At 43.2% G+C, this 25,982-nt stretch overlaps 2 protein-coding genes across 3 annotated transcripts in view; one reads left to right on the plus strand and one right to left on the minus strand.

Annotated features, from left to right (window-relative positions):
- Positions 1 to 14,870, minus strand: part of SERAC1 (serine active site containing 1) — a 29,625-nt gene extending 14,755 nt beyond the window's left edge. Inside the window, exons 1-9 of one of the 2 annotated variants that reach the window (XM_054570166.1) lie at positions 14,746 to 14,870; positions 12,925 to 13,013; positions 11,457 to 11,493; positions 8,621 to 8,757; positions 7,354 to 7,443; positions 4,714 to 4,845; positions 2,864 to 2,985; positions 1,764 to 1,892; positions 519 to 632 (exon numbers count right to left, since the gene is read on the minus strand). In XM_054570166.1, the coding sequence (XP_054426141.1) occupies positions 519 to 632; positions 1,764 to 1,892; positions 2,864 to 2,985; positions 4,714 to 4,845; positions 7,354 to 7,443; positions 8,621 to 8,757; positions 11,457 to 11,493; positions 12,925 to 13,012 (849 nt within the window). In that variant the 5' untranslated portion in view covers position 13,013; positions 14,746 to 14,870. Of the gene's footprint in view, positions 1 to 518; positions 633 to 1,763; positions 1,893 to 2,863; positions 2,986 to 4,713; positions 4,846 to 7,353; positions 7,444 to 8,620; positions 8,758 to 11,456; positions 11,494 to 12,924; positions 13,014 to 14,544; positions 14,689 to 14,745 lie in introns of those variants that run through there. The other variant, XM_054570167.1, reaches the window with a different exon arrangement.
- A 69-nt stretch (positions 14,871 to 14,939) lies between these two features.
- GTF2H5 (general transcription factor IIH subunit 5) lies at positions 14,940 to 25,454 on the plus strand. Its single transcript, XM_054570168.1, has 3 exons — positions 14,940 to 15,007; positions 15,840 to 15,913; positions 25,075 to 25,454. Exons 2-3 carry the CDS (start codon positions 15,879 to 15,881, stop codon positions 25,253 to 25,255), a joined length of 216 nt encoding a protein of 71 aa, XP_054426143.1. The 5' UTR covers positions 14,940 to 15,007; positions 15,840 to 15,878; the 3' UTR covers positions 25,256 to 25,454.
- The last annotated feature ends 528 nt before the right edge of the window (positions 25,455 to 25,982 follow it).

Here is a 25,982-nt window from a genome sequence, read left to right on the forward strand (position 1 = left end):
TTGAACACCACAAAGTCTGTTATTTTCTTCTCTTTTTAAATCAAACTGTGATCATGATAGAAAAGTTGCCACAATGCCAAGAAATTTGAAAATCACTGATACATGCTATGGTTAAAATTTGGTCATTCAAGTATTTTCTTTTTTCTATCTTGACACATCTTTGACAGATGTTTTAATGGAAATGAACTACCTGATAATATTACTTGATAAAAATAAAAATGATCTGAGAAAGGTGAAAGACAGCATAACTCAAAGATATATGCTGTATTTAGACAATGCTCTGCTTTCTTCATTTGCAATTAAGAGTACATCCATTTTTAGAAACACTTGGCAACATGAAATTCGTGTACTGGTGCTAAATAATTTTTATCAATTTGAACAATCAAATGGGGGAAAAGCAGAAATTGAAAAACAAGCAAAAAGCTCCTTTTATACTAAATGAGGATGATTTTCCCTGATTGAACATGCATAATTTTGTGATGATAAAAATAAAACCGCATTTGAAAAGTGTGAGTTACCTCAGAATGTCTTACTAAAGCTTCTAAACAGAACATTCCCCCTGTCGCTGAAGGAACTTCTCCAAAGCTCTCAGCATAAGGAAGTCCATTTCCTCCAAAACACCATAAGCCACCCTGAAAAGGAGATAATTAAAACTTTTACCAAAAAAAAAAAAAAAAAAAGGCTAGGCCCTAGCTGGTGTGGCTCCGTGTGCTGAGCACTGGCCTGCGAACATCCAGGATGCTGGTTCGATTCCCAGTCAGGGCACATGCCTGGGTTGCGGGCCCAGTCCCCATTTGGGGGTGTGCAAGAGGCAACCAACATATCGCTGTTTCTTTCCCTCTTTCTCCCTCCCCTCCCCTCTCTCTAAAAATAAAGAAAATCTTTTTAAAAATGACTAATATTTTTTTGTTGGACAAAAAAACCCTTTGCACTATGTAGAGCATTGTAAAGGACAAATACACAGGACTCTAAATACCATGGGAACTTTAGTTTCACAAACTGTTGCTTACTAGGATAGAAAACATGGAATTATCCCTAGAAGAGAGCGACTTCTGAGTCCTTCGCAATTCCTTCACCTTTGTACCTGGAAGTACAAAGTACTAACACACAATTCCTTATCATGCAGGAAAGCCTGGGCTGATCATCATGTTCTAGGGGCAGATTATGCTAGTCGAGTCTACATAAAGTCTGTTAATCAAAATGATACAAAGGAGAAAAGCATTAGTGAAAAAAATTAAAGGCAAGGATAACAGGGTCACAGAGCTTTTAATCCTTCCCCAACTGAAAAGTTCCTATGGAAGAAAAAGGAAAAATTTATGAAACAGAAGAGTAGTGGGGAATAGTCCTAACAGATATTAAAAACATCTAAGGATAAAGTGGGAAAAGAAAATTTCAACTCTTACCACAGATTAAGGGTTAAAGTCATTAACATGCAATCATCTCCTACAAATCAGTAAGAAAACTTTCAGCAATGCTACGGAAAGTGAGCAACAGTCATAAAAGAAAGTTCTTAAGAAAAGAAATATAATGCCTCTAAAATACATGAAATGATGCCAACATTAACCATTAGGAGAGGCACGCACGGCGAAACTGCACCGAGAAAGGACCTTTATGCACCGTCTCCCCGTTATCCCCAGCACCTAGCCCCGTGCCTGGCACAGAGCCGGGGCCAGGACGTTTGCTCAGTCCCTATGGCCCCCGGCGCCGTAGCTCGGGAGGCGCGGGCCCTTGGAGACATTTGCCGAATGGCCAGGTGCACTCACCTTCTGAGCCGCCAGGCTCTGACTGCTTTCGCTGAGAGCCAAAGCTGTGAAATACTGGGCACACTCGTCCAGGCCTGTGCGGGGTAAGGAAGCCAGCAAGTGTCTGAGCTCTTCTTCGATGGTAGAATCCTGAAATAAAGGAAAACAAACTCTTCACAATTAAGCTCAACAACTGAACCTGACGAAAAGTACTCAGAAAATCAAAGCCAAAAAAACTAACAAAAACGCAGAGATAAATGAGTGTTTTTTAGTCTCAAAAACACCCACCCAGAAAAACAGAAGATCACCTAATTTTGAATTCTATACTTCCGTGTCTGCTACCTCAATCTGAAAGGCTTACTGCAAAGTATAACTACATTTTCACCTCCTGGGCTACTTCACATCTTGGCTCAAAATGAATTATTATACTTTTCTAGCCAAAGCGAGAGCTAGGAAGTTACTATCTGATTTTCACTAATAACTTACATCTAGTATGTTTATTTTTCTATTTTTCAAAAACAGCAAATTTTCAGATTTTCATCATCTAGTCTAGGAAAGGTATTCAAGAAACATGCTCAAATATCTATATTACTGATTAAAAATTGGTATCTCTATGTAGTAATACATAAGAACTACATGTAGTGGTTCTCCGGCTGTGTTCCACACCTCAGGAAACATTCAGCAACATCTGGAACATTTCTGAATTGCTACTAGAATCAAATGAGAAGAGGCCAGAGATGCTGTTAAACACCTTGCAATGCACAGGACACCCTCCAACAAAAAAAAATTATTTGGCCAAAAATGTCAATAGTGTTGAAGTTGAGAAAAACTAATCGAAAAGCAACCTTAAATGAAGGGACCAGTTCATGGGTGCTGATACGCTATGAGGTTATCCTCTGGTGTAAGAGACCCCTGGTACCAAAAGCGGAAAATAATATAAGAGAAACAGCATCTCCTGAGGAATCAAAAACTCTGTGTGAAAACTACAATTTCAGGTTGACCTCATTTACCTGCTTGTAAAAAGTAGCCAATAAACTGCTTTTTGAATGTTTTCTCTGCACCCGAAGTGACGACTCTATATTAACCATTTGCTCACTCACTGGGTTATTTTATTTACTTACTTCTTTTAAAGATGGTAAAGGAGGCGGAGGGAGAAAAAAGCGAAGATCACTCTCTCTGCTTCGTGCCAGACCAATGACAGTTCTCAGATCACAGGCTTGAGCAATTGTCCTGTACTGGTAATCTATTGTGAAAGGATACTGTTAGCTGCCAGACCGGCTTAGAGTTGTTTCAGGGATTAAATGGACACACTGCCTGAAAGCACTTTAATTTTTAAATTACAAGTTTGTATTTCCCAAATATTTTTTCAAAATTACAGTGTCAGTAAGCTAAATACCCAGCATTTTCCTATCCACCTCACAAGTCTCCTCACCGTGTCCCTTATATCTGGGTGTATTAGTGTCTAACGCACATTTTTGAAAAGATGAACCTCAAATCTGAACACTGATAGGTCAGAACCAATTTAGCTGCTCTTTAAAAATAAGTCTAGTATTCAAAAGCTGTTCCGATCGTTACCCCAAACATATGCGACTGCATTTCGGTCCACTGCCCCTGGTGACAGTTAAGAGGCTTCCCCGCAACGTCCACGGACAGTGCAAGGTTCCGGATGGTGGGACCCCGCTTCAGCCTTCACGATTCGCCTCTCCACTCCTTACCTACTGCTCTAGACTAAGTGTCTGTGTCCTCCCAAATCCACATGTTGAAACCTAATCCCCAATGTCCTGGTATTTGGAGGAGGGACCTTTCGGGGGCAATTAGATCATGATGGGATTAGTGCTCTTATAAAAGAGACCCCAGAAAGCTGCCCTGTCCCTTCTGGCAGGTGAGGAAACTAAAGATGGCCAGTTACGGACCGGGAAGCAGGTCCTCACCAGATACCAACTCTGCCAGGCCCTGACCTTGGACTTCCAGCCTCCAGAACTGAGAAATACATTTCTGTTGTTTATAAGCTTCCCAGTCTATAATGTTTTGTTATAGTGACCCAAGGCTAAGAAATGTATCAAAACAAAATTCCAACCCCTGCCACAGACACTCTTTTTAATAATGGCAGTTCGTAACCTGGGTGAGTTCTTCCGGATCAAGTGGGGACTTTTCAAAACATACAACGCCAGGGCTCCAACCCTGGCTTTTCTGATACAGTGAGTCCGAACTAGAGCACTAGAAGGCGGATTTTGAAAAAAGATTTTTATTCTAAGTCTCCCTGAACATGAAGCAAGTTTCCATTTACTTTATAAATCGTAATTGCAGCTGCCAATCAATCAACTAATCAACGTGTATGGAGGCAGAGATCTTATTCTGAGACTTAACTTTCTTTGAGAACATTATTATTTTCTATTTGTTTACTCATTTTCATGACATGATGCTGCTCACAAAGTGTACATTGGCCTCTGCACTAGACTCAGAGCAGATGTGAACTTCTGCTCATGAAGTTTTACTGCAAAACTTGTGAGTTTTAAATACAATTAAATACCCCTTAAAATGATATATACACACAAATCAGATATGTTTGACTAATTATTAGTATCAGAGCCAATTGTCAAGTGAAAGCAAATATAACTGTGTGGCAGCAAGCGATTAAAATATATTATATTACATAAGAACCGAAAAAGAAAGGTAAACACAACATTAGGCCATAACTATCACAGTCAAGAGTTTCTGTAATCAAGTAAAACTGTTCTGGTACAAAGTTACTCAAATATATCTACCTCAGTTTTGAGGTAGTTCTTATCAAGCGTATCTGGTTTCCAGGCCAAGGGGTTTTCACTGGAGTTTCTTTTTTTAATTTCTGGAAATATTTTCAGTACAGTTTTAGATGGCCTGGATGATTTTCCTTCCCTGGAACCTCACTCCCTTCTCTTTCCTATCAGGAGCGGCGCGCGGGCCGCGGCGCGCCCCCGGCCTGGGCCATTACCGTGCCAGCGGCGGGCCTCCGACATGGCCTGCACAGCCTGCCATCGCTCCGCCCGGTCGCCCGCCTTCGTGCTCCGCAGCAGCAGCCACGAGGCACACTCGTGGTCTTCCACGTCAACTGTGCTGAAAGTGTCTTTGCAAAGAGGAAGAAAAGGACAGTGTGAGCAAGGTGAGTGGTTAAAAACATTTTACCCTCCCACTTAATGTGGTAATTTATAAATATTTGAAATCTAAAACAGAAGAGTTCAATCTGTTTCCGGGTATTGATAATAACTGATACATTTAGTCTCAGTTCTGTCATATGACCTTTTTAACTTTATGCTTGTTGCTGACACTAGCACAGATGTCCCCATTTCCCCCCTTTGCCCGCTTCCCCCCGCCCCCGGCCTGCGCCGCACTGTGGTCTGCGTCTGTGGGTCACGCATCTGTGTTCTTTGGCTCATCCCTTCACCTTCTCCCATCCGGTCCCCTCCTCCCTCCCCCCGACAGCTGTCAGTCTGTTCCTTGTGCCCATGCCTCGGTTTCTGTTTTGTCCGTCAGTTTATTCTGTTCATTAGATTCCACATGTGAGTGAGACCATCTGTCTTACTCTGACTGGCTTATTTCACTTAGTATCTCATAATCTCCAGGTCCATCCATGCTGCCGCAAAAGGTAAGATTTCCTTCTTTCTTACGGCCATGTGTCTAATTCCACTGTGTAAATGTACCAGAGTTGTTTTATCCACTCATCTACTGTTGACATTTGGGCTATTTCCACATCTTGGCTATTGTAAATAACACTGCTATGAACAAAGGGGTGCACATATTCTTTCAAATTAGTATTGCAGGATTCTTAGGCTCTATTCCCAGAAGTGGGATCGCTGGTCATAAAGCAGTTCCATTTCCAGTTTTTTGAGGAAACTCCATATTGCTTTCCACAGTGGCTGCGCCAGCCCGCATTCCTACCAACAGTGCACTAGGGTTCCCTTTTCTCCACATCCTTGCCAGCACTTGGTGATTTATTGATGGCAGCCATTCTAGCAGGTGTGAGGTGGTATCTCATTGTGGTTTTAATTTGCATCTCTCTGATGATTAGTGAAATTGAGCATTTTGTCATATGTCTGTTGGCCATCTGTATGTCCTTTTTGGAGAGGTGTCTGTTAGGTCCTTTGCCCATTTTTTTAAATTAAGACTGTTTATCTTCCTGGTATTGAGATGTATAAGTTCTTTATGTATTTTGGGAATTAACTCCTTGTCAGATCTATCATTGCAAATACGTTCCCCTTTACATTAGGGTCCCTTCATTTTGGTGGTGGTTTCTTTTGCTGTGCAGAAGCTTTTTGGTTTGACGTAGTCCCATTTGTTTATTTTTTTTCCTTTGTTTCCCTTGCCCTAGGAGATACATCAGCAAACATATTGCTATGAAAGATGTCTGAGAGTTTACTGCCTATGTTTTCTTCTAGGATTTTTATGGTTTTAAGTCTTACATTTAAGTCGTTTATTCATTTTGGGTCTATTCTTATGTATGGTATGTCATATTTTTTATATTTATTGTATATATTATCCATGTGCTTTTGTTTTATAGGCTGTGTTGCTTTCACTACATTGTTGTCTTTTTTTCTTTTTCCCTAAAGAATTGTTCATTATAAAAAATATCAGACGTATGGAAGAACTGAAAGAATAATACATTAATATCCAGATGCCTACCACAGCTAGATTCAAAAACTGTTATTTACCCTTATTTGTTCAAACTACATGCATGTCTATGCATTTGTTTCCTAAACTATGTGAAAGGAAGTTGCGGGCATATGGCTTTTACCCTTTCACAGTTCGCACTGACTCTCCTGAAAATAAGCCTGCATTCTCCCACGTACAATCACAATGCCAGCCCTGGCTGGTGTCGCTCAGTGGATTGAGTGCCAGCCTGTGAACCGGCAGATCACTAGTTCGATTCCCAGTCAGGGCACACGTCTGAGTTGTGGGCCAGGCCCCCAGCTGGGGGCATGTGACAGGCAACCTATAGACACATTGATGTTTCTCTTCCTCTCTTTCTTCCTCCCTTCCTCTTTCTAAAAAATGAAATCCTTTTTAAAAAAATCACAATGCCATTGTAACACCAGAGAACACTAACAAAGATCCTCCAAAATCATATAAAATCCAGTCTAACTCCATATTCAAATTTCTCCAATTGTCCCAAAAGTATCTTCAGAGCTGTTTTATAAAACCAGGATTTAAGTCTCTTTAGTCTCTTTTAATTCTAGAAAGGTTTCCCACCTTTTCACATTCATGATACCAACCTTTTAAAGAGACCTGGACAGCTCTTTTATAGCTAGCTCCACACTGTAGAGTTACTGGTTGTGAAATCTACATTTTTGACACAATATTCTCATTGTGAGAAAGCATGAAAGAGATTTCCTAACAGATTTTAAATTTTGAAGAGGGTATATTTAATCTCAATATTTATTTACAAATATCTAACAATAATATGTCCTCAAAGATGGAAGGAAAAACCTGTCCAAGGAATCAAACCTTAAAATTAAATATAGCCCTAAAGAATAATGTTACTAAATGTTTCACCTCTATAATGGAAACATATCTTGGGTCGGCCATCAGGAGACTTTCAGAATGCTGAGCAGGTTTCCCAGTTAAATATTTGACTTACCAGCAAACGGACCCTGTAATATCTTGGCTGAAGTTGCCAGTACTTTTCTCACTGCTTTGTGAAGCTCTTTTCTTGCCTGGTAGGTGAGTCCTAGAGTGATTACAAATTTAAATGACACCAAGTATGAACTCTTAATGCCAAGCTCCAATACTTCAAAGAGAAATAGAAATGAAAATCCACGATATTTCAAAAAGAAAATACAAAATGGCACCCTTCTGTTTTTATTGTCACTGTCAAAGCAACTGAAACCATTATGGAACACAGAGCTCTAAATCCCAAAATAAGACTGCTCTCCAAGTTGGGGAAAAGGCAAAAAGCAAAAACAAAAATACTAAAGCTAACAAAAATCTTCATATACAGCATAGGATTAACTGCATTCAGGAAAATGTCCCCTAAAAATAGTCCCTTTCAAAGTAAAATTTGGAGGTATCTGAGATTAAACTTCGTTATATAGGTAAATTATAAACTATAAAACTTGTAATTGAAATTGTAGCACCATAATAGCATGCTGAAATACAGGGAGGTGCAATGATGCTACACACCAACAGCTTGTACCCGGCACGCAGCGCCCCTGCCTCACGCGGGGACCACAATGTACCAGCAGGCACGGCCCCTGCGGCCGACGGCACAGGAACCCGCGGCTGTGAGTCAGGTGTGGTGACTCACCACACTGCCCTCATCTTGATGAAGAGATACTCCTCTGCACTAAAATTTCCTGTTCGCCCAGCAATCATCTGATTACTAATAAGGTTTCCATGTGACCGAACTATGGAGAAGAGGAATGTTCTGACTAGGAAAGACAGGTTTTCCGGTTTTTATGGCAGAATAGCAGATATTTTTCCCTCCGTAATTAAGTTCATATTCATATTTATAAACCCATCCCATCAGCCTCATGTCCACAATGAATGATTCCCTTAAATCAGAAAGATCTCTGAGTGAAGCGAGAAGATCGTGTTTTTATGCTCTCCACAGTGAGGGCCAGCCTCTGAACTGACGGTCCCCACTGAGGTGTGGAACCACGAGGTCAGACCACAACGGCTGGCTGGCTTTCACTTCACTTAGTCACAGCAGAGCAGCAAACTTGGGTTCAATATGGAAGTCAAAAGTCTGGCCTTCAACTAACTCTTCAGGAACCTGGTCCTCACAGGATGTGGGGATTCTTGGAGTTGTCAGGACAAATGTTATTAATACTGTGTTTTAAATACTCATTTTTAAATTCAATAACTAGCTTCCATTTTTCACAATGATAACTTTATCATCAACTTACCATAATTTTCTCTTTTATCTAAAGGAACTGTGGGCACATATATATATGACTTCATTTTTTCTCTTTCTACCACTTGAGAATCTAATGTCAAAGACTTCTTCAGGGCCAGAACTTCATATGTAAGAAATAAAGAGCCTCTTAAAAAGAAACAAAAAATTCATCAAAAATAGATGATACAAGTGTAACACAAGAGTTACTCTTTTATTAAGCTTTAAATAGTTAACCTTTCTTTTTTTATTGGGAAACATATATACAGTAATGTGCATATACCATATATTACACATATATATGAAAAATGTAAAAGGTATACACACATTTCAGTTAACAAAAATAGCTACATTACCATATCCAGGCAAAAAAACAAACAAAACAGAACTTTAACAGTAAGTACCCCAGAAGCCCAGTGTGTCCCTTCCTGATCCTGCCATACTCTCACCTCTGTAATTATTATTATGACTTCTATTATAGTAATACTTTTGCTTTTCTTTCTATTGGGTTGGCCCAAAAGTTCATTTAGTTTTTTTCCATACATTGGCTCTAGTAGTGAGCGCTTAGTTGCCTTTAACTTCATTCAAAGACAATTCTGTTAAGACTGTACTGTGACAGCTGTTTCATTAGTGTGCATTTTTTTAAAACATCAGAATTGGTGAATTTTTGTGTAGGCTTTTTAATATTGAAGATGTGAAAAAATAAACAACACTTTTGGCACGTCATGCTTTATAATTTCAAGAAAGGTAAAAATGTAACTGAAATGCAAAAAAAGATTTGTGCGGTGTACGGAGAAGGCCCTGTAGCTGACTGAACGTGCTTCACGAGGTTTCATGCTGGAGATTTCTCACTGAACAATGCTCCTCGGGTCAGGCTGACCAGCTGAAGTTGACAGCGATCAAATCGAGACATTAACTGAGAACAATCAACATAGTACCATGTGAGGGGTGGCCAGCATACTCAAAATACCCAAATCAATAAAGTTATTGCTGAAGATGAAAAATGTGTTTCTTATTTTATGGAAAAAAACTAAATGGACTTTGGGCCAACCCAATAGTTTACCATCTCCACATGCGTCCTTAAACATTCCGTCTGCCTGTGCACTTCACAGGAATGGAATCACACTGCACATATTCTTTTGTTCAGCCCTGTTTGTGAGATTCATCCATGTTGTTGCATGTAGCTGAAGCTCATGCATTTACACTTTCATAAGGTTGCGATTCATCATCCGTGGTATGAATATATCACAACGTTTTTGTCCATCCTACCACGGATGAGTATGCAGGGGATTTCCAGTGTGAGTCTATTACAAACAATACTGTTACATGTCACACACATCTCCACTGTGCAAGCATGTTTATGTCCCTCTGGCATGCATATCTGGAATGGCAGACTTTCTGACAGCATATATATTGTTCGATTTTACTAGATAAACTGTTTTTCTTTTTCAAAAAGATTAGTCAATTTGTACTCCCATCACCAGGACATGAAAGTTGCTCATCTCCTAAGAGTTATACCTAAAGTCAATCTTTAAATGTAACATACAATGTTGTTTGCTGTGCACCCCCAAATGCAGGTTTTTTCCACTGAATCTGATGGGCCTGCACACTCCCTCAACCCAGACACAAAGGCCGCCCTCTGTCTGGATTCAGAGCTCAGTAGCACTAGCGGTGCTAAGCCTTCTCCTGAGCTTCCAACCCCGGAGCAAAAGCAGGTGAGACAGGCCAGACCCTGGCCCGCACCAGAGGAATAGGGAGAAGGCCTGAAAGAATTCTCTTCTCTCTTCTACGCAGGTGGGGTTCATCTGCGCAGCCACGGAGAACAAATATATTCATTATTTTTATCATGCTTTCCATGAAAGTCAAAATTTCTTTACTAGATACTGTGTGATTAATTTCCACTCTGTTCCTGACTAGAACTGTGATATAAACCAAGAAACTTCTTTACAAAAAAGAGTAGCTTCGCTCGGAATAAGTCAAAGGGAAAAATCATCCAAATATGTTTTACCTGACCTTACAATATCATCGAGAAATGTATGTGTTTGGATAAAATGCCAAATATATCTCCTTTATCATTTTAGCGCCTAAGAGGTGACTTTATATTTATACTAGGGAAAGAGTACTATTAACAAAAACACTAAAGCAGTATTAGACATGCATTTAACATATATACAGGGTCTGGCTGTGGTTGAGTAAAACTAATAATTTATAGTTTGAATTTGAACATTTCACCTAAAATGTCACATGATGTGCTTGAGAGTGATATTGTTATGTTACAGAATTACATGCTTATGATTTCATAATAAAAGATTGTTATGTAATTTTAAAAAGGGTGTTATTTGTGCCAGACTCTGGGTATATCACACCCCCCTCCAAAAAAAGGAAAGAAAACAGAATGAGAATGTAATTTTCAGGAAGAGAGTCACTCCTTTCATTGAGCAAGTGTCTGTGAAATAGCACGAGATGGGAGATGCCGCTCTATTAGTGTTTTCGGTCGGCCTCAATTCCCTTTCTTGAGAGCTTTATGGTGAGTCATAAGATTTTCAAAAATTGTTTGGCTATAACTGATTTTTACCTTTTTCATCCACTTTAGAATCTGAGACAAGATGTGATTTTAGGTGTGTGGAAGCTACTTAGTGAGTCCCTGTTCTGTCCCAATCATCCGCTTGGACCCAAGAAGAACCAAGACTCAGAAGGTGAAGTAAATGTAATGAAATGACACTGAAGTGGTAGAACCAGTGAAGAACCAGTGATGAATCCACCTAGTTCCAAAATCTATACCCTTTTCACTCGCCGACGGAGATTTCAAATAGCATTACAATGAAGTCAGTTTCACTGTTGACACTTACCCTAAAATAAGTGATCCAGTAAACTTTATTATATTTCCTTGAAAAAGAAAAAAAAAGTCAATGTAATGAATTTCATTTTGAAAATGTGACTGGAAATAGGCATAGTTGGATAACAACTTATTGATATTTCTCCATTACTATAATCAGTTGCTATCAACACAAGGCTTCTGATCTCCAGATAGAAGCAGAGGAACCAGTAAGCACTGGGAACAGAAACAGAACCTGCACTTCACTCCCTCCCCCTCCCTCCACACCTCTTCTGCTGCCCCGCCCCAGCCAGCAGAGCCCTCGATCCACCGCCCTGCTGGGACTGCCGGACCCACAGAGCTGCGCCCAACGCCATGTCCAGGGGCTCACTTCCCTTCTCACTCTTTTTCGTTCACAAACAAGTAACGGAACAGGGGTATTTCTCCCCACCACCACTAAGAACACATTGAGGGATTATGTTTGTCTATTGGCGATACAGAAGGACTTTCCCCAAAGTAATTATGCTTGTCGTTAAGTGCTATATGTACACAGCCCCATTTTAAATACACTACATTCTACAAGTTTACCTATAATTTGTTTGTTTAGGACTTGGAAAACACTTTTTTTTAATATAAAAAAGAGAAACCCTAGTGGGTCCCCTTTCCTCCCTGGCTGCTTGAGGATCAGCTGCCATCCTGAATGACGCAGAACTGTCTGGAGCAGGACATTCACAACGACTTCAGTGGAAACAAATGGTCACTGACATCCTCCACCCTGGGGAGGCAACAGTGCCCAAGACAGAAATTCAGGAAACACTGGCTAAATGTATAAGACCACACCAGATGTCAGCTTTGTGCTTGGACTCAGAACCCATTTTGGTGGTGGCAAGACAAACAGCTTTGGCGTGATTTACATGATTCCTTGGATAATGCCAAGAAAAATGACCCAAACATAGACTGGCAAGACATGGCCCATGTGAGAAGATCTCAAGAAAACAGTAAACATACCTGGCACATAGTAGGTGTTAAATAAACATCTGACAATTGGAAGATGATCTAGGCCAATCTTCTCATTTTACAAGTAAAAATTAGTGATAAATAAGGTAAATAAATATTTACAAATAAAGATTAGCACTAGATCCTAAGCTCCCATAAAGCAAGCTCATCTACCTTTCTCACCACTGAATTCACAGAACCTAATATATATGCAGGGCACTGTGTTTTGCAGGAGTTTAATAAATAGCTGCTGAACAAGAATGTAGTAATACTTTAGTTGAGTTCACAAGGATTAATATGAATCTGAGAGGAAACACAGGGGCAGGAAAAGACTCCCAAGAAAAAGGAGTATGCATGGCTCTGGGCCTGCCAGTGTGGGAAAAGACATAAATAAATCTGAGATTTATTATGTATTAAAAATGTTTCTGTGGGCCACCCTGTAAACCTAACCACGCTGGAAACAGGTTACTGTTTGTATAAGAAAATATTGTTTAAGCTGTACTCACTGATATCTTTCCAGTATGTGTTGCTTTTTGGATGAGTTGAGGTTCCTATTCTTCTACAACAGATGACACAATAAGCAGCCAGGGACATTCTGTGTATTTAAGGCAATCATAACAAATCTAGTTTAGCATCTAATTAAAAACATCTTTTAATCATAAGAACATGTCACAATTATAGTGGATTGCACACAGAATCAGATTTTTGAAGACCAGGAAAAAGCATTTTCAGTAAAAAAATATATTTCTCTTGACATTTCTAGGTAACTTTCATTTTGAATACTGTTCTGTATATCTTGTTAGTAAACTCCTAGTTGTTGCTGGTGTATAGAAGTTATTTTTTTATTCAGAAATCTTCCTGAAGACCATTTTTGTCAGTTTATTGAGTAATCCTTCTCCTTCCCATTGATTTGTGATCATTCCTTTACCTTATAAATTTGTGTACGTATATATGCGCACACACGTACAAACACATGTGTTTTTGCATTATTTCTAGTATATTCTGTTCCACTGATCTCTCTTTTTGTACTACTATCACACTGTCTTAAATGCTATAGTTTTATATATTTTGATAGCATTGATCCTGTCTCTCACTTTTCTTAGTTATTTATGTCAGCTCACTCTCCCTGATAAGTATTACAATCATTCTGTCAGGAGGGCCGGTTCCCGAGCCACCCCAGTCCTACAGTCGGAGAGCTGTGAAGGCCCTTTCTGACACCACCTAACCAACGCAGCTCCTCCAATCACTGTCTCACCCCGCCACCTGAAACCTTCGTGCCAACTGGCTTCAGCGTCTCTCCCCCCTCACTACAATCACTTGCTTGTTTACCACTGTAACCTCAGTGTCTAGACTAGTGTCCGGCCCATATTCGGTGCCCAAAACTGTTTGTTAGATCAATGAATGGAGGTGAGATTCGGGGAAACAGGAAGAAAAGCAGGCTTTGAAGTGAGGGTGAAAGATGAGACAAAGCTCCGTTTCAGAGGCGGCATTCAGAGCAGCAAGTCTCGTTGAAGTGCAGGCATCCGGCCGCCTCCCCGAGCACAGGAGTGCGGGAGCCGCGGGGCGACGGCACTGCGGGGAAGGTCACGGAGAAGAATGCGGGCACGCAGGAGAAAGCCAGGAAAGGGTCCTTGGGAAGCACGGGGCCGATTAGCGAGAGCGCGCACGCGCCCGCACAAATACGAAAACCAACGCGAGGGGGAAAGATTTGAGGGATACGAAAAGGGAAATAAGCGGAAGAGCTGGGCTCCTAAATCACATAAACACGAAGAACGAACATGCATGAGCTCAACTGGGGAAGTACAATTTACCCAAAGGAACAGAAAGCATAAACCTCGTCTCCACCGGTAAAAATAGCTCAGTTAGACTACAGACTAAAATTTGGGGAAGGAATTAAATTCTAGAACCTCCTGTGGTCTCCCAGGTAAAATGTCCGTTACCCGGTGTAGGTATTCAACCTATTCAACCTCCAGGGGCAGAGCTAGAATCTGAGGTCGGAAGGTTCCAGTTTGAATGGACACTGTTTCGTCCTCCTTGTTATCGTCATTCCGTCACTGCCGCACCCGGATTGATGGTACCCGCACGCGCTCTAAGGGCTCGAGGAGGAAGCAGAGAGGGGCGGTTACCGGTAAAGACTGGGCAGTCAAGGCGGCCAGAGGTCCTCACGCTCTGCGGAGGGTCAGCGGGTCAGTCGGGGCCGCCCGTCCACGCGGGGGCGCCCCGGCCGCTCCCCAGCCAAGCCCCGTCGCCATTCGTCCATCTCTCCGCCTTGCCCGGTTTCACTGACGTCGTGGCCCGCCCCCACGAGCCCCCACTCGGCTTCCTACCTGCCAGCACGTAGACTTAGCCTCCCTGCAGCTGCTCACCGAGGACCAGGGCACCGAGGCGACCACCTTTCTCTAAGGCGCCCCGCCCGCGCCCTCCACCCGGCGGCGGGCGGCACGTGACCCCGCCCCCGCGCTCCCAGCTCCGCCCCGACCCCGCCCGCGCCCCGCCTCCCACCCACAAGGGGGTCGCCGACGTGATGACGTAATGGCGCTGGCGCACACTGTCGGCGACGTGGAGGTTCGGCTGGGGCTGTAGGTGGAGGTACGGGGCGTCTGCTCCCGGAGCGAGAGGGGGAAGTAGGGTCCGTGAGAGATGGAGGGGTCCCCAAGAACGGGAGGAGGGGGGCGAAGGGACCCAGAAACCTGTCTTCCAGGTGCTGGGGTGCAGGGCGGCGTCCTGCACCCTCACCAGGCCCTTTCTGACGAGGCCGAGCGGCTGGCCCGTTAATTAACAACATTGCCCCGCGACCTTGTGTATAGAAGCTTAAGGGTTAGGTTGGGATGCACTGGGTGGGGTTTTCTTTTTTTTTTCCTTTTAGCGTAGATCTTTGAGGAACGTCATTTATTTGCTAAAAGAACGTAAATTTGGAGACCTGGCTTGTACCCATTTCGGGAGCCGGGGGCTGAGGGCAAAGGAAGCTGCTGCTTAATCTCTTCCAAGGCTCTGTCTCATCTGTAAAACTAGATGATTAGACTCACGATATAATGTTTAAAGCTCATTTCAAAGCTACCATTCTGTGGTTCCTGTCTCCCAGAATCTTATTTTTTTATCATATTCCTGGGTGGGAAGAGAAGTTTTTCAACTAATGTTTTAAAAATTGGGCTGGACACATCAGTGTGGTTAAGCCACTTGCTTTCTTCAGTAGGGTTGACTGGGTAAAATTTGTTTGCAGGGAAGGTTTATATATTAATTTTCCAATAGACTCATAATTTTTTAAAGTTCAAAATATCTGTTTTCTTAATGTTAGCCCTATGTTTTTCACAGACTTGAATGTTTGCTATTATTTCATATTTTGTCTCATTTCAGAGGTAAGTCTCCAAAGTTATCAAAGTTGATGCTTTTGAATTTTATGTCACCTTATTCTTTTTATTAGCATTTTTAAGGTCATCTGCATCGTCTGACTGAGGAAAAGATGGTCAACGTCTTGAAAGGAGTGCTTATAGAATGGTTAGTAGTTTTGATACTGAATGAGTGTTTTAAAAATTCTTTTTTAAGATGGGAATGAATCAAGATTTTCAGCTTCCACGCTTCATTTCTCTTACATAACAGGTGGGACAGATTTTGTTAAGTTTCTTCCTTGTGCTAGATTTCAATGTCTCTGTTGAGTTGATGTAATTGGCAGTATTTCCACCAAGTTTGGGTCAGAGGCAGCATATTTGTTAGATTAGCCCTCTTTAGAGGAACGGCACTGCTGTTCTGGAACCTCCAGGAATGAACTAAAATTGTTGGTGGAGGTAAGAACAGCGCACTGTCTTAGGCCGGTGGAGTCAGACCAAACCTTGGATCAGCAACCTCATGGTACTTGTTCTGACTAGGAAAGAATTCAGAGCCAAGACTCAAATTATAAGGGAAAGTTTATTTAGAAAGGCACAGAGGTAGGGGAAGTGAGCGGCAGAAGAAATGGGTTCAGGAAACAAGTTAAAGAGGCATCACAAGGGCCCTTGGAGCTTAGGAGAGAGAAAGGTAAAGATAACTCTCTTGGGCCGGGCCGGGGGGGGGGTGTGAGGAAAAGCAAGCTGGGTCCTCCTCCTTAAGAGCTTTTAAGGGCCAGGATTTTAAAGGAAGTCCCAGAGGAGGGTCTCAGTAGAATATTCGTCAGCTTTCCTGGTGTGTCTTTTAGGGTCCTGGTCTCCACTGGTTGGTCGGCACCAGGTCATTAGTGCAGCTGGTCCTGAGGTCAGCCATGGCATCGCTTGTCTGGTTTTGCTGCTTTTCTGGGCCTGGTGCTGAAACACAACTGAGGCGCCGATGTTATCGCTACTGTTTAATACCTAAGGGAGTGGTTGTGCGAGTCTTGAAATGGGAGTCTCATGAGGCTGCTTCTCAGCCACTTGCTCCTCCACCCAGGGGTCTACCCCATGACCCGCAACGGGGGAAGAAAGGTCGGGGGAGGGTCTGAGCCACAGGGCCTGCGAAATGAGAGGTCAGGGGGTCTAAAACCACAGGCCCAGTCGTACGCCAGGTGAGGAAAGGTTACCCTGCGGGCATGTCCTTGTTTTCCCATTTTTGCCTGTTGCCAGGCACCCAGTGCTTTCCACCCTGGTGACCTCCTGTGCCTGGCCCATTGTCCTTGCTCTGCTCATGTCTGTCTGACTGCCTACCACAGAACGTTAGGGTCTGCCTAAGTCTTTACCATCACAAACTGGTCTTTTGTGGTCTTTTAAAAAAACAAGGAAAAGAAAAACCAAGAGAAGTGAAAGGTTGTTTAAACTAGTCATACATTTCAGAGGGGAAACTAGAACCCTTAGTGGGGAGAGGCCCCCACGCCCAGCCAACTGGGTCAGTTCCTCAAAGCGCTCCTACGATAGTGCTTAGTTATCACGCAGCTGAAAACCTAAACTGCTGGACCGGTCTGGCTCAGCCTCTGCTTGTTTGCTTGCCCACCAGTAATTCTATCTCATCTAGGAATCTTGCTCTGTGGACACTCCCATTTTCTGAAAATACTCTCGTCTATGTCTCTGTGCCTCTAATATTAGCCACTGTATGAATACTGGTGCTGTTTACTGTGGAGGCAAACATTTGTTTAGCACCTCCAATATGCTGGCCCCTAATTTAGGCCCGCATATCTCCTATTGCACAAAACCCAAATTCAGAAAACATTTTGGAAAAGAGAAATAAGTATAAGTGAACAAAGCCATTTCACAAACATTGTGTTCTCAAGGACACACAGAATTGATGAAGAAATCATTTAAAATTTTTAATGTAATTGTATCTGTTAGCTAAGTATCATCAGGGAGGATAGTTTGTCAATGACTAAGCCAAGGTTATCATTCCAGTGGGATAGACAGTGCTGATGACTTTACCCAACAGACCAGTTAACTTCATGGTCTGCCTTACAGCTGACTACCTCGTCTAGTAGACCTCTCATGGTGCGGTCTAATACTTTTTAGAATCATATGTTATAGGGGCTGCACCAAGGGGTTTTAGCAGCAGGTGGATTGATATCTGCCTTCACATGTCCGGGGTAAAGACATTTTTTCCTGCTCACTAGCTCTGATTGAAGAACTTTATTTCTTTTTTAAGATTTTCTCTATTTTTTAGAGAGGGGGGTAAAGAGGGAGAAAGGGAGCAGAGCATCAGTTGGTTGCCTCTCACATGCCCCCAACCAGGGACCTGGCCTGCCACCCAGGCATGTGCCCTGACAGGGAATCAAATCGGAGACCTTTTGATTTGTGGAACAACGCCCAACCCACTGAGCTACACCAGTCGGGGCCAATCAGACTTTAACCAAGTGTACATACTGGCATTTGGTTTCGGTTTTTTCTTTGCCAGCAGGTTCTCCCAGAGACCCTTCATGCAGAAGTAGAAAAGCCCTGTACTCGGGCAAGATGCTCTAGGCACTCAGCATTTCGTAACAAAATGTCCCTTAAACTTTTGAGTATCTTTTTGAATTATTACAAATTATATTTCAGGTACATCCTTGAGAATTCAGTCTCAAATTGACTGCTTTCCATTTTGTTTCAAAAAATTTAATTGAGGCAGCTGATATTACAAGTAGTTACTTCCATGTCTCACTAAACCAGTCACTCCTGTACGTCATCTCCGCTGTCAGCGATGTCTCCCAGATGTGGGGACACCGCCGGCCGGGCTTCGGGACGACTGTAATGACTGTAGAACACACGGGAGGGCAGTGGAGTAGAACATAAAATCAGTTTTTATATGACCAGTTTAATTTATTTGAGAAAAAAATAAACACTTTAAGAAAACTGGTGATTTGGACCAGGTGAAGATAAGCTTAAAAGTTGGTTTAAAAACAATTTAAAGAAAACTTGAAAATAATATGTCATGCAAGTGTAACGAGATGGCTGAAGTAAGCAAGGATAGCGTATGTAGGGGTTGAAAAACGAGTCACCCCGAGATGTGCCTCTGTGAAATACAGAGTATTTTGAGCTAAAGACAGTCAAGACCTCGTGGGCTCAAGAGAAACTTCTGCCCTCACTTAAATTCCCAGAAGATTATAAGTTAGGGGCCTTACCCAGAATAAGAATTATCACCAGAAATAACCTTTTGCTGCCCATCTGCTCCCCTCTGAGGCCTCAGGCCCCCCACCTCATTCCTTCGCCCCGCGCGGCAGGAGGTCCTAGCTTTACTGTTCACTCTCTGAGTCTCATGTACGCGGGGTTCCCAGGCACATGAAATTCAATGTGAGTTTCTACCATGAACCTGTCTCATGTCGATTTCATTATTCAACCAACGAAGAGAACCAGATGAGGGAGGGATTTTTCTTCTGCCCCTTATATGCCAATGTCGGAACTTTTGAAAACACTGATATGATGATTCAGCGCACAAATGTGAGTCCCCAGACATGGGTTGGTTTTAGCTCTCTCTCTTTTACTTCATGGAAATGATGTCAATTTATCGCATCTAAAAATGCTCTAGAGACGTATTAGTTTTTATAACCACTTAACCCTTGCTACCTCTAATACCGCTTATAGCAGCCAATTACGAGAGTGAATCGGTGTCATCTGAATGAGCTGAGCCAAAACAAGATGACATACCATGTTTGGAGATCAATTTTTGAAATGTCTGTATTTGTCTTCTTTACTGTCACATTGGGACCTGAAATTTATTTTAAAGGGCTAACAAAAAGTTAGTCGTTTGTCCTGGAATGTAAAGCATATCCTTATGAGAAACCTCTGAGTGTAATTTTTATAGAAAATATTAAGGTTCTTGTGGGACCTAAGACAGCCCAGGACAAAAAGGGCCTGGAAGGTGAAGTGGGCACCAGGGTCACTATGCGAGAAAGAAAGGCAAGCCCTCCCTGTCCCTTGATGGCCGGGAGAGGGGGACGCACCTAGTTGCAGAGCCCTAAAGCAGAGGGTTTGGGTCTGCCCCCGGCACCTTTCTGCCCTTGAATTACTCTCCTCTTATTCTCCACCCCTACCCCCCCCCCCCCCCTTAGCTGTATAGGCCTGGGAAAGTTTAGTAAGACAGCTGTGTTTTTTAAAAGGAGTCTGAGCAGGAGAACAGTAGTTGCAGGAAAGCTGAGGCTCTGGTTTCCCTGTGCTGCGGGCTCCGCGTTCCGTTTCTGACACGTCTGGACAAACCCTGCTCGACCTGCTTCATCACCCCCAGGCTCCTGGAACTGCTCTTGAAGCTCTTTCTAATGCTGTGTCATGGCCTGATTTTGTCAGTTGATGACTTGTGTACATCAGTGAGATTGTTCAACGTACAGTGTGCTGCTGCTTTAAATTTTTTATTTTTTTATTCTGTGTAACTGCCAAAATTAGGGAATTCCTGAAAATGTTAAGTTTAACGACTATCTGCTCAAATTTGTGACGACTATATCGAAGACCCTCATTCCCCAGCCACCACTGGCGGTGTTGCCTTTCAGTCTCAGTGGCACTGTCTGCCTGGAGACCCTCTCACGCCTTTTCTCCTTTCCTGTGTTCAGTCACCCGGAAGGCCGCAGACTTCCGGACCATCCTCCACTCCTTTTGCACAATTGACTTAGGGCTGAATGCATCTGCTTTCTTAATTCCATCTCCTCTCCATCCTTTCCACTTTGCCCTCCAGAACCTGAGATGGCAGTAGCATCCCCCATATCCTCGGCCTCTTCTCTGGACGTCTCCTCTCCCTTCCCCCAGCCTTCCTTGCCTGCAGGCTGTGACAGAGCCTGGCTCTCCGTGCGCGTGCGCGTGCTGCTTCTCCCACAGCCCTGCCACGCGTTGACTTTTCTCTAATACCTCTTGTACCCTTGGGCTGGGAAACAGGCCAGCAAGGGAATCAGTGTCTGCCTTATGCCTCCCTGCCACTCCTGGAAGTTCTCCATCCCTCTTCCGTAGGAACCCCCAGCTCTGAATCTTGTGCCATCAGACTAGGCCACCCTCGTTGTAATGTCCACAAACACCTAAATCTTTCCTCAAGGGTTTCTCCTTGAAGACTACCTGCTACTCCCCAGGAGCTGTCCCCTCACATTCTTAGTGGGTTTGATATCCAGGTAGGCAGTCCTTTCAGAATCCTGTCCTCTCAGTTCCTGGCCGCCTCTTCCAGTGAGCGTACCCTCCAGCCTGCCACGGCCACTCATTTGCATAGTCAGACCGACACTCGACACTCGTCCCTCCCAATTCTGCCACCTCCTGAATCTCTGTTTTAGGTATCGAACTCTGACCGCCACCGCCTCTCCCGTTCACGCCCTCTGATGCCCCATTCTGTCATCTCTCCAGACCTACAGTCTGGCGCTTCTCCCACCTTTTCATTGCCCCTCTCACCCCAACGTCTCACTTTCCTCCTTACCCAGCTCATGTCCCACAGCCTATCAAATAACGTGTTCTTCTCTCAAAGATACTCTCAGCCCCTTGCCTCTCTCTGTCACACTCACCAGATCCGCTAAAATCCAGCTCTCCACCTTCTCGGGACCTTTACCTCCACAGCTCTCAGTGGCTGGAGAAAAACATGCAAGCCTACTAATAAGTCTCGCTTCAGATTCAGGACTGCTAAACTCACGGGGACCCTGAATGCCAGCCAGCAGACCTGTGACGTTTCCTGGTCCACCGAGGCTCCCACTCTCCTAGTAAAGCTGTTACGGTTTATCAGATCTAAGATTGCATCAATTGTATTACCTACCAATATTTTAAGTACCTCTAAGAAAAATCACGGCCAATTATATTCTAACATGCCCTTGAATGCAAGGCTTGTCCCAGTCTTAGAGATGTTAAAAAAAAAAAAAAAAATGGGGGAATGTGGTTCTTAGAATGGATGAAAATCAGTATTTTGTATCTTCAAATTCTGATGCCTCTAACAACTCTCCTGTCCTCACTCCGCTGATCCCTTGCCTCCTGATTCACTGAGAAAATAAAATGAGAAGAGAGTGTCCAGTAGCCTTTGTTACATGAATCTGCCTGTGCCCATAGTTGCATACTCTTCCTCCCCCGAGTTACTCTCCAGCCTTTCTCCTTGGGAACCGGGTCCTAGCCCCACTTGTCCTTAAGGTTTAAGGACACCTTTTCATCGGTTTTCCTCTGTTCTGCTTTCTTAGCTTTTCTTTCTCCTTAGATCATTCCCATCAGCATCACAAACATGCTATGACTCTCCCCCTTCCCAGTGCCCACTCTATCCCTGCTCTTTGTAGCAGAATTTCTCAGAAAGCCTGTCTTTGTTCACGCTCTTTAACTTCTGTCCCCATTGAGAAGCCCACTCCAGGCAGGCCTCCCCCGTGGGCACCAAAACGGCCCTTGCCGAGTCCGGCGACTTTCTGGACCCAAGAGTCAACTCCCAGCCTCTTCTCACTGCTCCTGTTGACAGAAGTGGGCACAGTCGATCGCCGCCTCTCCCCGAAGAGCCTTTGTTCACTTAGCTTCCAGGACTCCTCGTGCTTTCTTCCTACCTCAGTGGCCACTTCTCTACGATCTGCTTTGCTGATCTGTCCTCATTAACCTTTTGATGTTGGGGTGTCCACGGCTTGGTCCTTGGAGTCAGCTCTCTAGCTATGCTCGTCCGCTGTCATGGCCTTAAATGCCACATATACGGTGATGACTGACTGACTTTGTCCCTTCAGTCTGGACCTCACTGCTGAAATCCAGATGTGCACATGCAGTTTCTTACTCAGCCTCGTCACTTGGGTGCCGGTATGCATCTCAGGTGTAACGTGCTTAAAACCAAACTCCTGATCTTAGCAGCAACCCTGTTTTCCCCACATTCTCCTCATTTCAGTAAAAGACAACTCCCAACCTTCCATTTGCTCAGACCGACAATTTCAGAGTCTCAGTTCTTCTCCTTCAAACCTTGAGTCTAGTCTCGGCCCATTTTGTTGGCTTTCTGTGCAGCCTGTGTCTAGACTTCAGCCAACCACTTCTCGTCTTCACTGTCACCACCTGGGTCCAGATCCTTTTCATTTCTTGTCTGATCACTGCTCTCACCTTCTAAATGGTCTCCCCATCTCCAGCCTTGCCTCCGCCACCACGCCTGCCCCTTTTCCCAGCTGCCGCTAAGGGGCTCAGTCCTTCCGTGGAAGCTGAGGCCGCGTTAGGGCGAGGCCCTCACTTTATCCGACTAGTAGCGACTGGCACCGCTGCCAGCGCTCGCCCAGCATTTGCCCGCACCATGGCCTCCGTCTCGGAGCTCGCCTGCCTCTACTTGGCCCTTACCCTGCATGACGATGAGGTGGCGGTGACGGAGGCTAGGATCAACGCCCTCCTTAAAGCAGCTGGTGTGAATGTCGAACCTTTCTGGCCGACGGCCACATGAGAAGCCTCGTCTGCAACAGAGGGGCTGGCGGGCCTGCCCCCCCCGCCCCGCCCCCGCTGCTGCAGCCCCAGCTGAGGGGAAGCGCGGGAGCACAGACAGAAGGGCCTGAGGGGTGAGGGTGGCGCGGCCTTCGGTCTTTTTGATTAAACCTCTTTTTGTAACACATTCAGAAAAAGACGAGCTAAAAAAATAACAAGGCAGTTGGGAAGTCAAGTCATGTCACTTGGTAAAAGCCAAAGTCCCTAAAGTCATTTCCAGGGCCCTACATCATCTGGACCAGTTTTAACTCTGACCCCCCCCCCACAGCACCCCCCCCCCAGCCCGTCTCCAGCAACCCTGGCCTTGCTCTTCACCGCGCCTCGGGTGCTGTCCCCCACGTCACCACGTCCGCGGCTTGCTGACACCTCCGGAGGTTGGTTCACATCCACCTGCTCAGTAAGGCCTGCCTTCCCTCCCTTATTTAAACTTGCAAGATCCTTTCACTTTCAGCGTTGCCATTTTTTTCTGCTGGCACATGATAGGCACTTCATAAGGAGTGAGTGAGTGAATAAAAAAAACTTAAAACAGGAAATGTACTACCTCTGAACAAATCAATTCCATACACTGATATGGCCATTCTAATACTGCATCCATAGAATGTAACTGAATTTCACCAAACCTAAGTGAGTAAGTGTAACCTCAGGATTCTGCACCTTAGTGTAAAATAAACAATACTGGAAACTAAAGTTAAAACCTCTGTCATTCTGACATGGGTAGATCTATCTATTCACATCATTTTACAGCCTAGTAAATGGTTGGCAAAATCATTTTAATGGTAAGTTGAAAGTAAAATCATTAGGAAGGCTTCACTTTATTAATAGTTAATATACTGTGAACCATACTCATTTAGTGATTAGAGTAAGTCTTTTGCTGTGTTGGCTTCACTGACACCTATGTTTGTACCTGAAAGAAGTAAAACGTACTTGTAGTCATTGAATTACACTCTCTATAATTGGTATTAACGTTATTCAAGAAACCAAATGATTGTGTAAGATTTTTTTTTTAAGAATTAAAAACTTGTATGCAGCTTGACATTTTTATGTTAATTTTTTGCTAAGCACATTAGATCTAAAGAGTGTCCTTTGTTGTGATTGAGGGCTTTTATGAAAGAGACATACTTCGGTAAATCCAAGAAATTATATCCTCCTTTCCCTTATGACTTTCCATTCTAAACTAAAGCCACAAATAAATAGAATTTGGATCTCTTCTTTGAGCTCAGTGTTCTTAACGAGATTTTGTTAGAATTTTCTTTAAATATTCTAAATGATTGTTCAGACTTACATGGTTCAGAATTTTAAGGAAGAGGAAAAAATCTTGAATACCTACTGCAGACCAAATATTATCCTGGGTGTTTTTCTCCTTTAATTTCCATAACAACTCTGTACATAAGGTCACTTTGAGGCTTTGGGAGATTCAGTACATTTTAGGATCACTCAAGTAAGTTATAAAGCCAGGTGACTAGCTGTCCACCCTACTTTATCAGAGAGACCATTTAACTGGTTTTGTAAATTAATTTGTCACTGGCAAGGTAGTGGAAAGCTATAGACCTTTTAAAGGTAATGGTGGTGGACAAGGAAATTTATGTTTAAAACCAGTTAAGGAGGCTGTGATCTTAGGCCCCATTAACTACAAAGCTTTGAGCGGGACTTTTATCAACGACAAATTATTCTTTTAAAATTTTATCACTGGCCCCTTTCTCTTAAACTTGCACTAACAGTTCTAAAAATCTACATCTACAAATCATTAACACTTAAGGCAGAGTGGGAGTGAGAGTTTAGGACTTTTTAAATTAACCTAAAAATTCTTCACGCTCAAAATTCTCATCGCTCGGGTTCCTGTATAATTCGAAGTTCAGGTTTCTCCTCGCTGTGTGTCCTCTACAGTGACCCTGCCATGAAGCAGTTTCTGCTGTACTTGGACGAGTCAAATGCCCTGGGGAAGAAGTTCATCATTCAAGACATCGATGACACCCACGTCTTCGTGATAGCGGAGTTGGTTAACGTCCTCCAGGAGCGAGTAGGTGAACTGATGGACCAAAATGCCTTTTCTCTTACCCAGAAGTGAAAATATTAGATGTACACCACTTAGGAATTAAACGTAACAAATGTGAGAGAGACTGTCACCACCAAGTATCTTCTGTGACAAGTAAGACTTAGAGAACTGCTGAGAGGCGTGCTGCGGGAAACACTGAGGTATCCTTTGTTCAGGAAAAAAGCCCCCGAACCTAGTTCCTCCTTCTGTTTTTTTCCAATACATGTACCTAGAATTAAAAATAAAAAAGTTTTTTAGCAGTTGGCTATAATTTGACTTTTATTGTCCTTTATTGAAATACAAGTGTAAATGGTTTTTCTACCTTTTCAGTGCCAATTTAATACATTAAAAATATAATGGAATACAATGTTCAATTATCAGCCTAGCCTGGATGCTTATTTTGCTTGTCCCTGTAAGTAATTGTGAGTTTTTGTAGTGTGGGTATGGTTGGTTTTGTTTGAACTAGAAACTTCAGAGACGTTTTTAATCAAAGGTAACATACATACAGAAAATGCCCAAGCCATAAATGTACAAATCTCAGATTTTTCACACACTGAAGCACCCAGATCAAGAAAAAGACCATCCCAGAAGCCTTCATAGAAGGCTTCCCAAGGTTAAACACTGTGCTGACTTCAAACAGCATAGTTTTGCTTATTTATTAACTTTATGTCAGTGGGGTTCTACAGCACATATCCCGTCTGGCACCTGTCACCCAGCATTAGTGTTTGTGAGTCATCTGTGCTGTTGCATGACGTTGTGC

The sequence above is a fragment of the Pteronotus mesoamericanus genome, unplaced genomic scaffold, assembly GCF_021234165.1.
Source record: "Pteronotus mesoamericanus isolate MK-2021 breed Mesoamerican mustached bat unplaced genomic scaffold, CSHL_Meso_final contig_20, whole genome shotgun sequence".
NCBI classification, from domain to species: domain Eukaryota; kingdom Metazoa; phylum Chordata; class Mammalia; order Chiroptera; family Mormoopidae; genus Pteronotus; species Pteronotus mesoamericanus.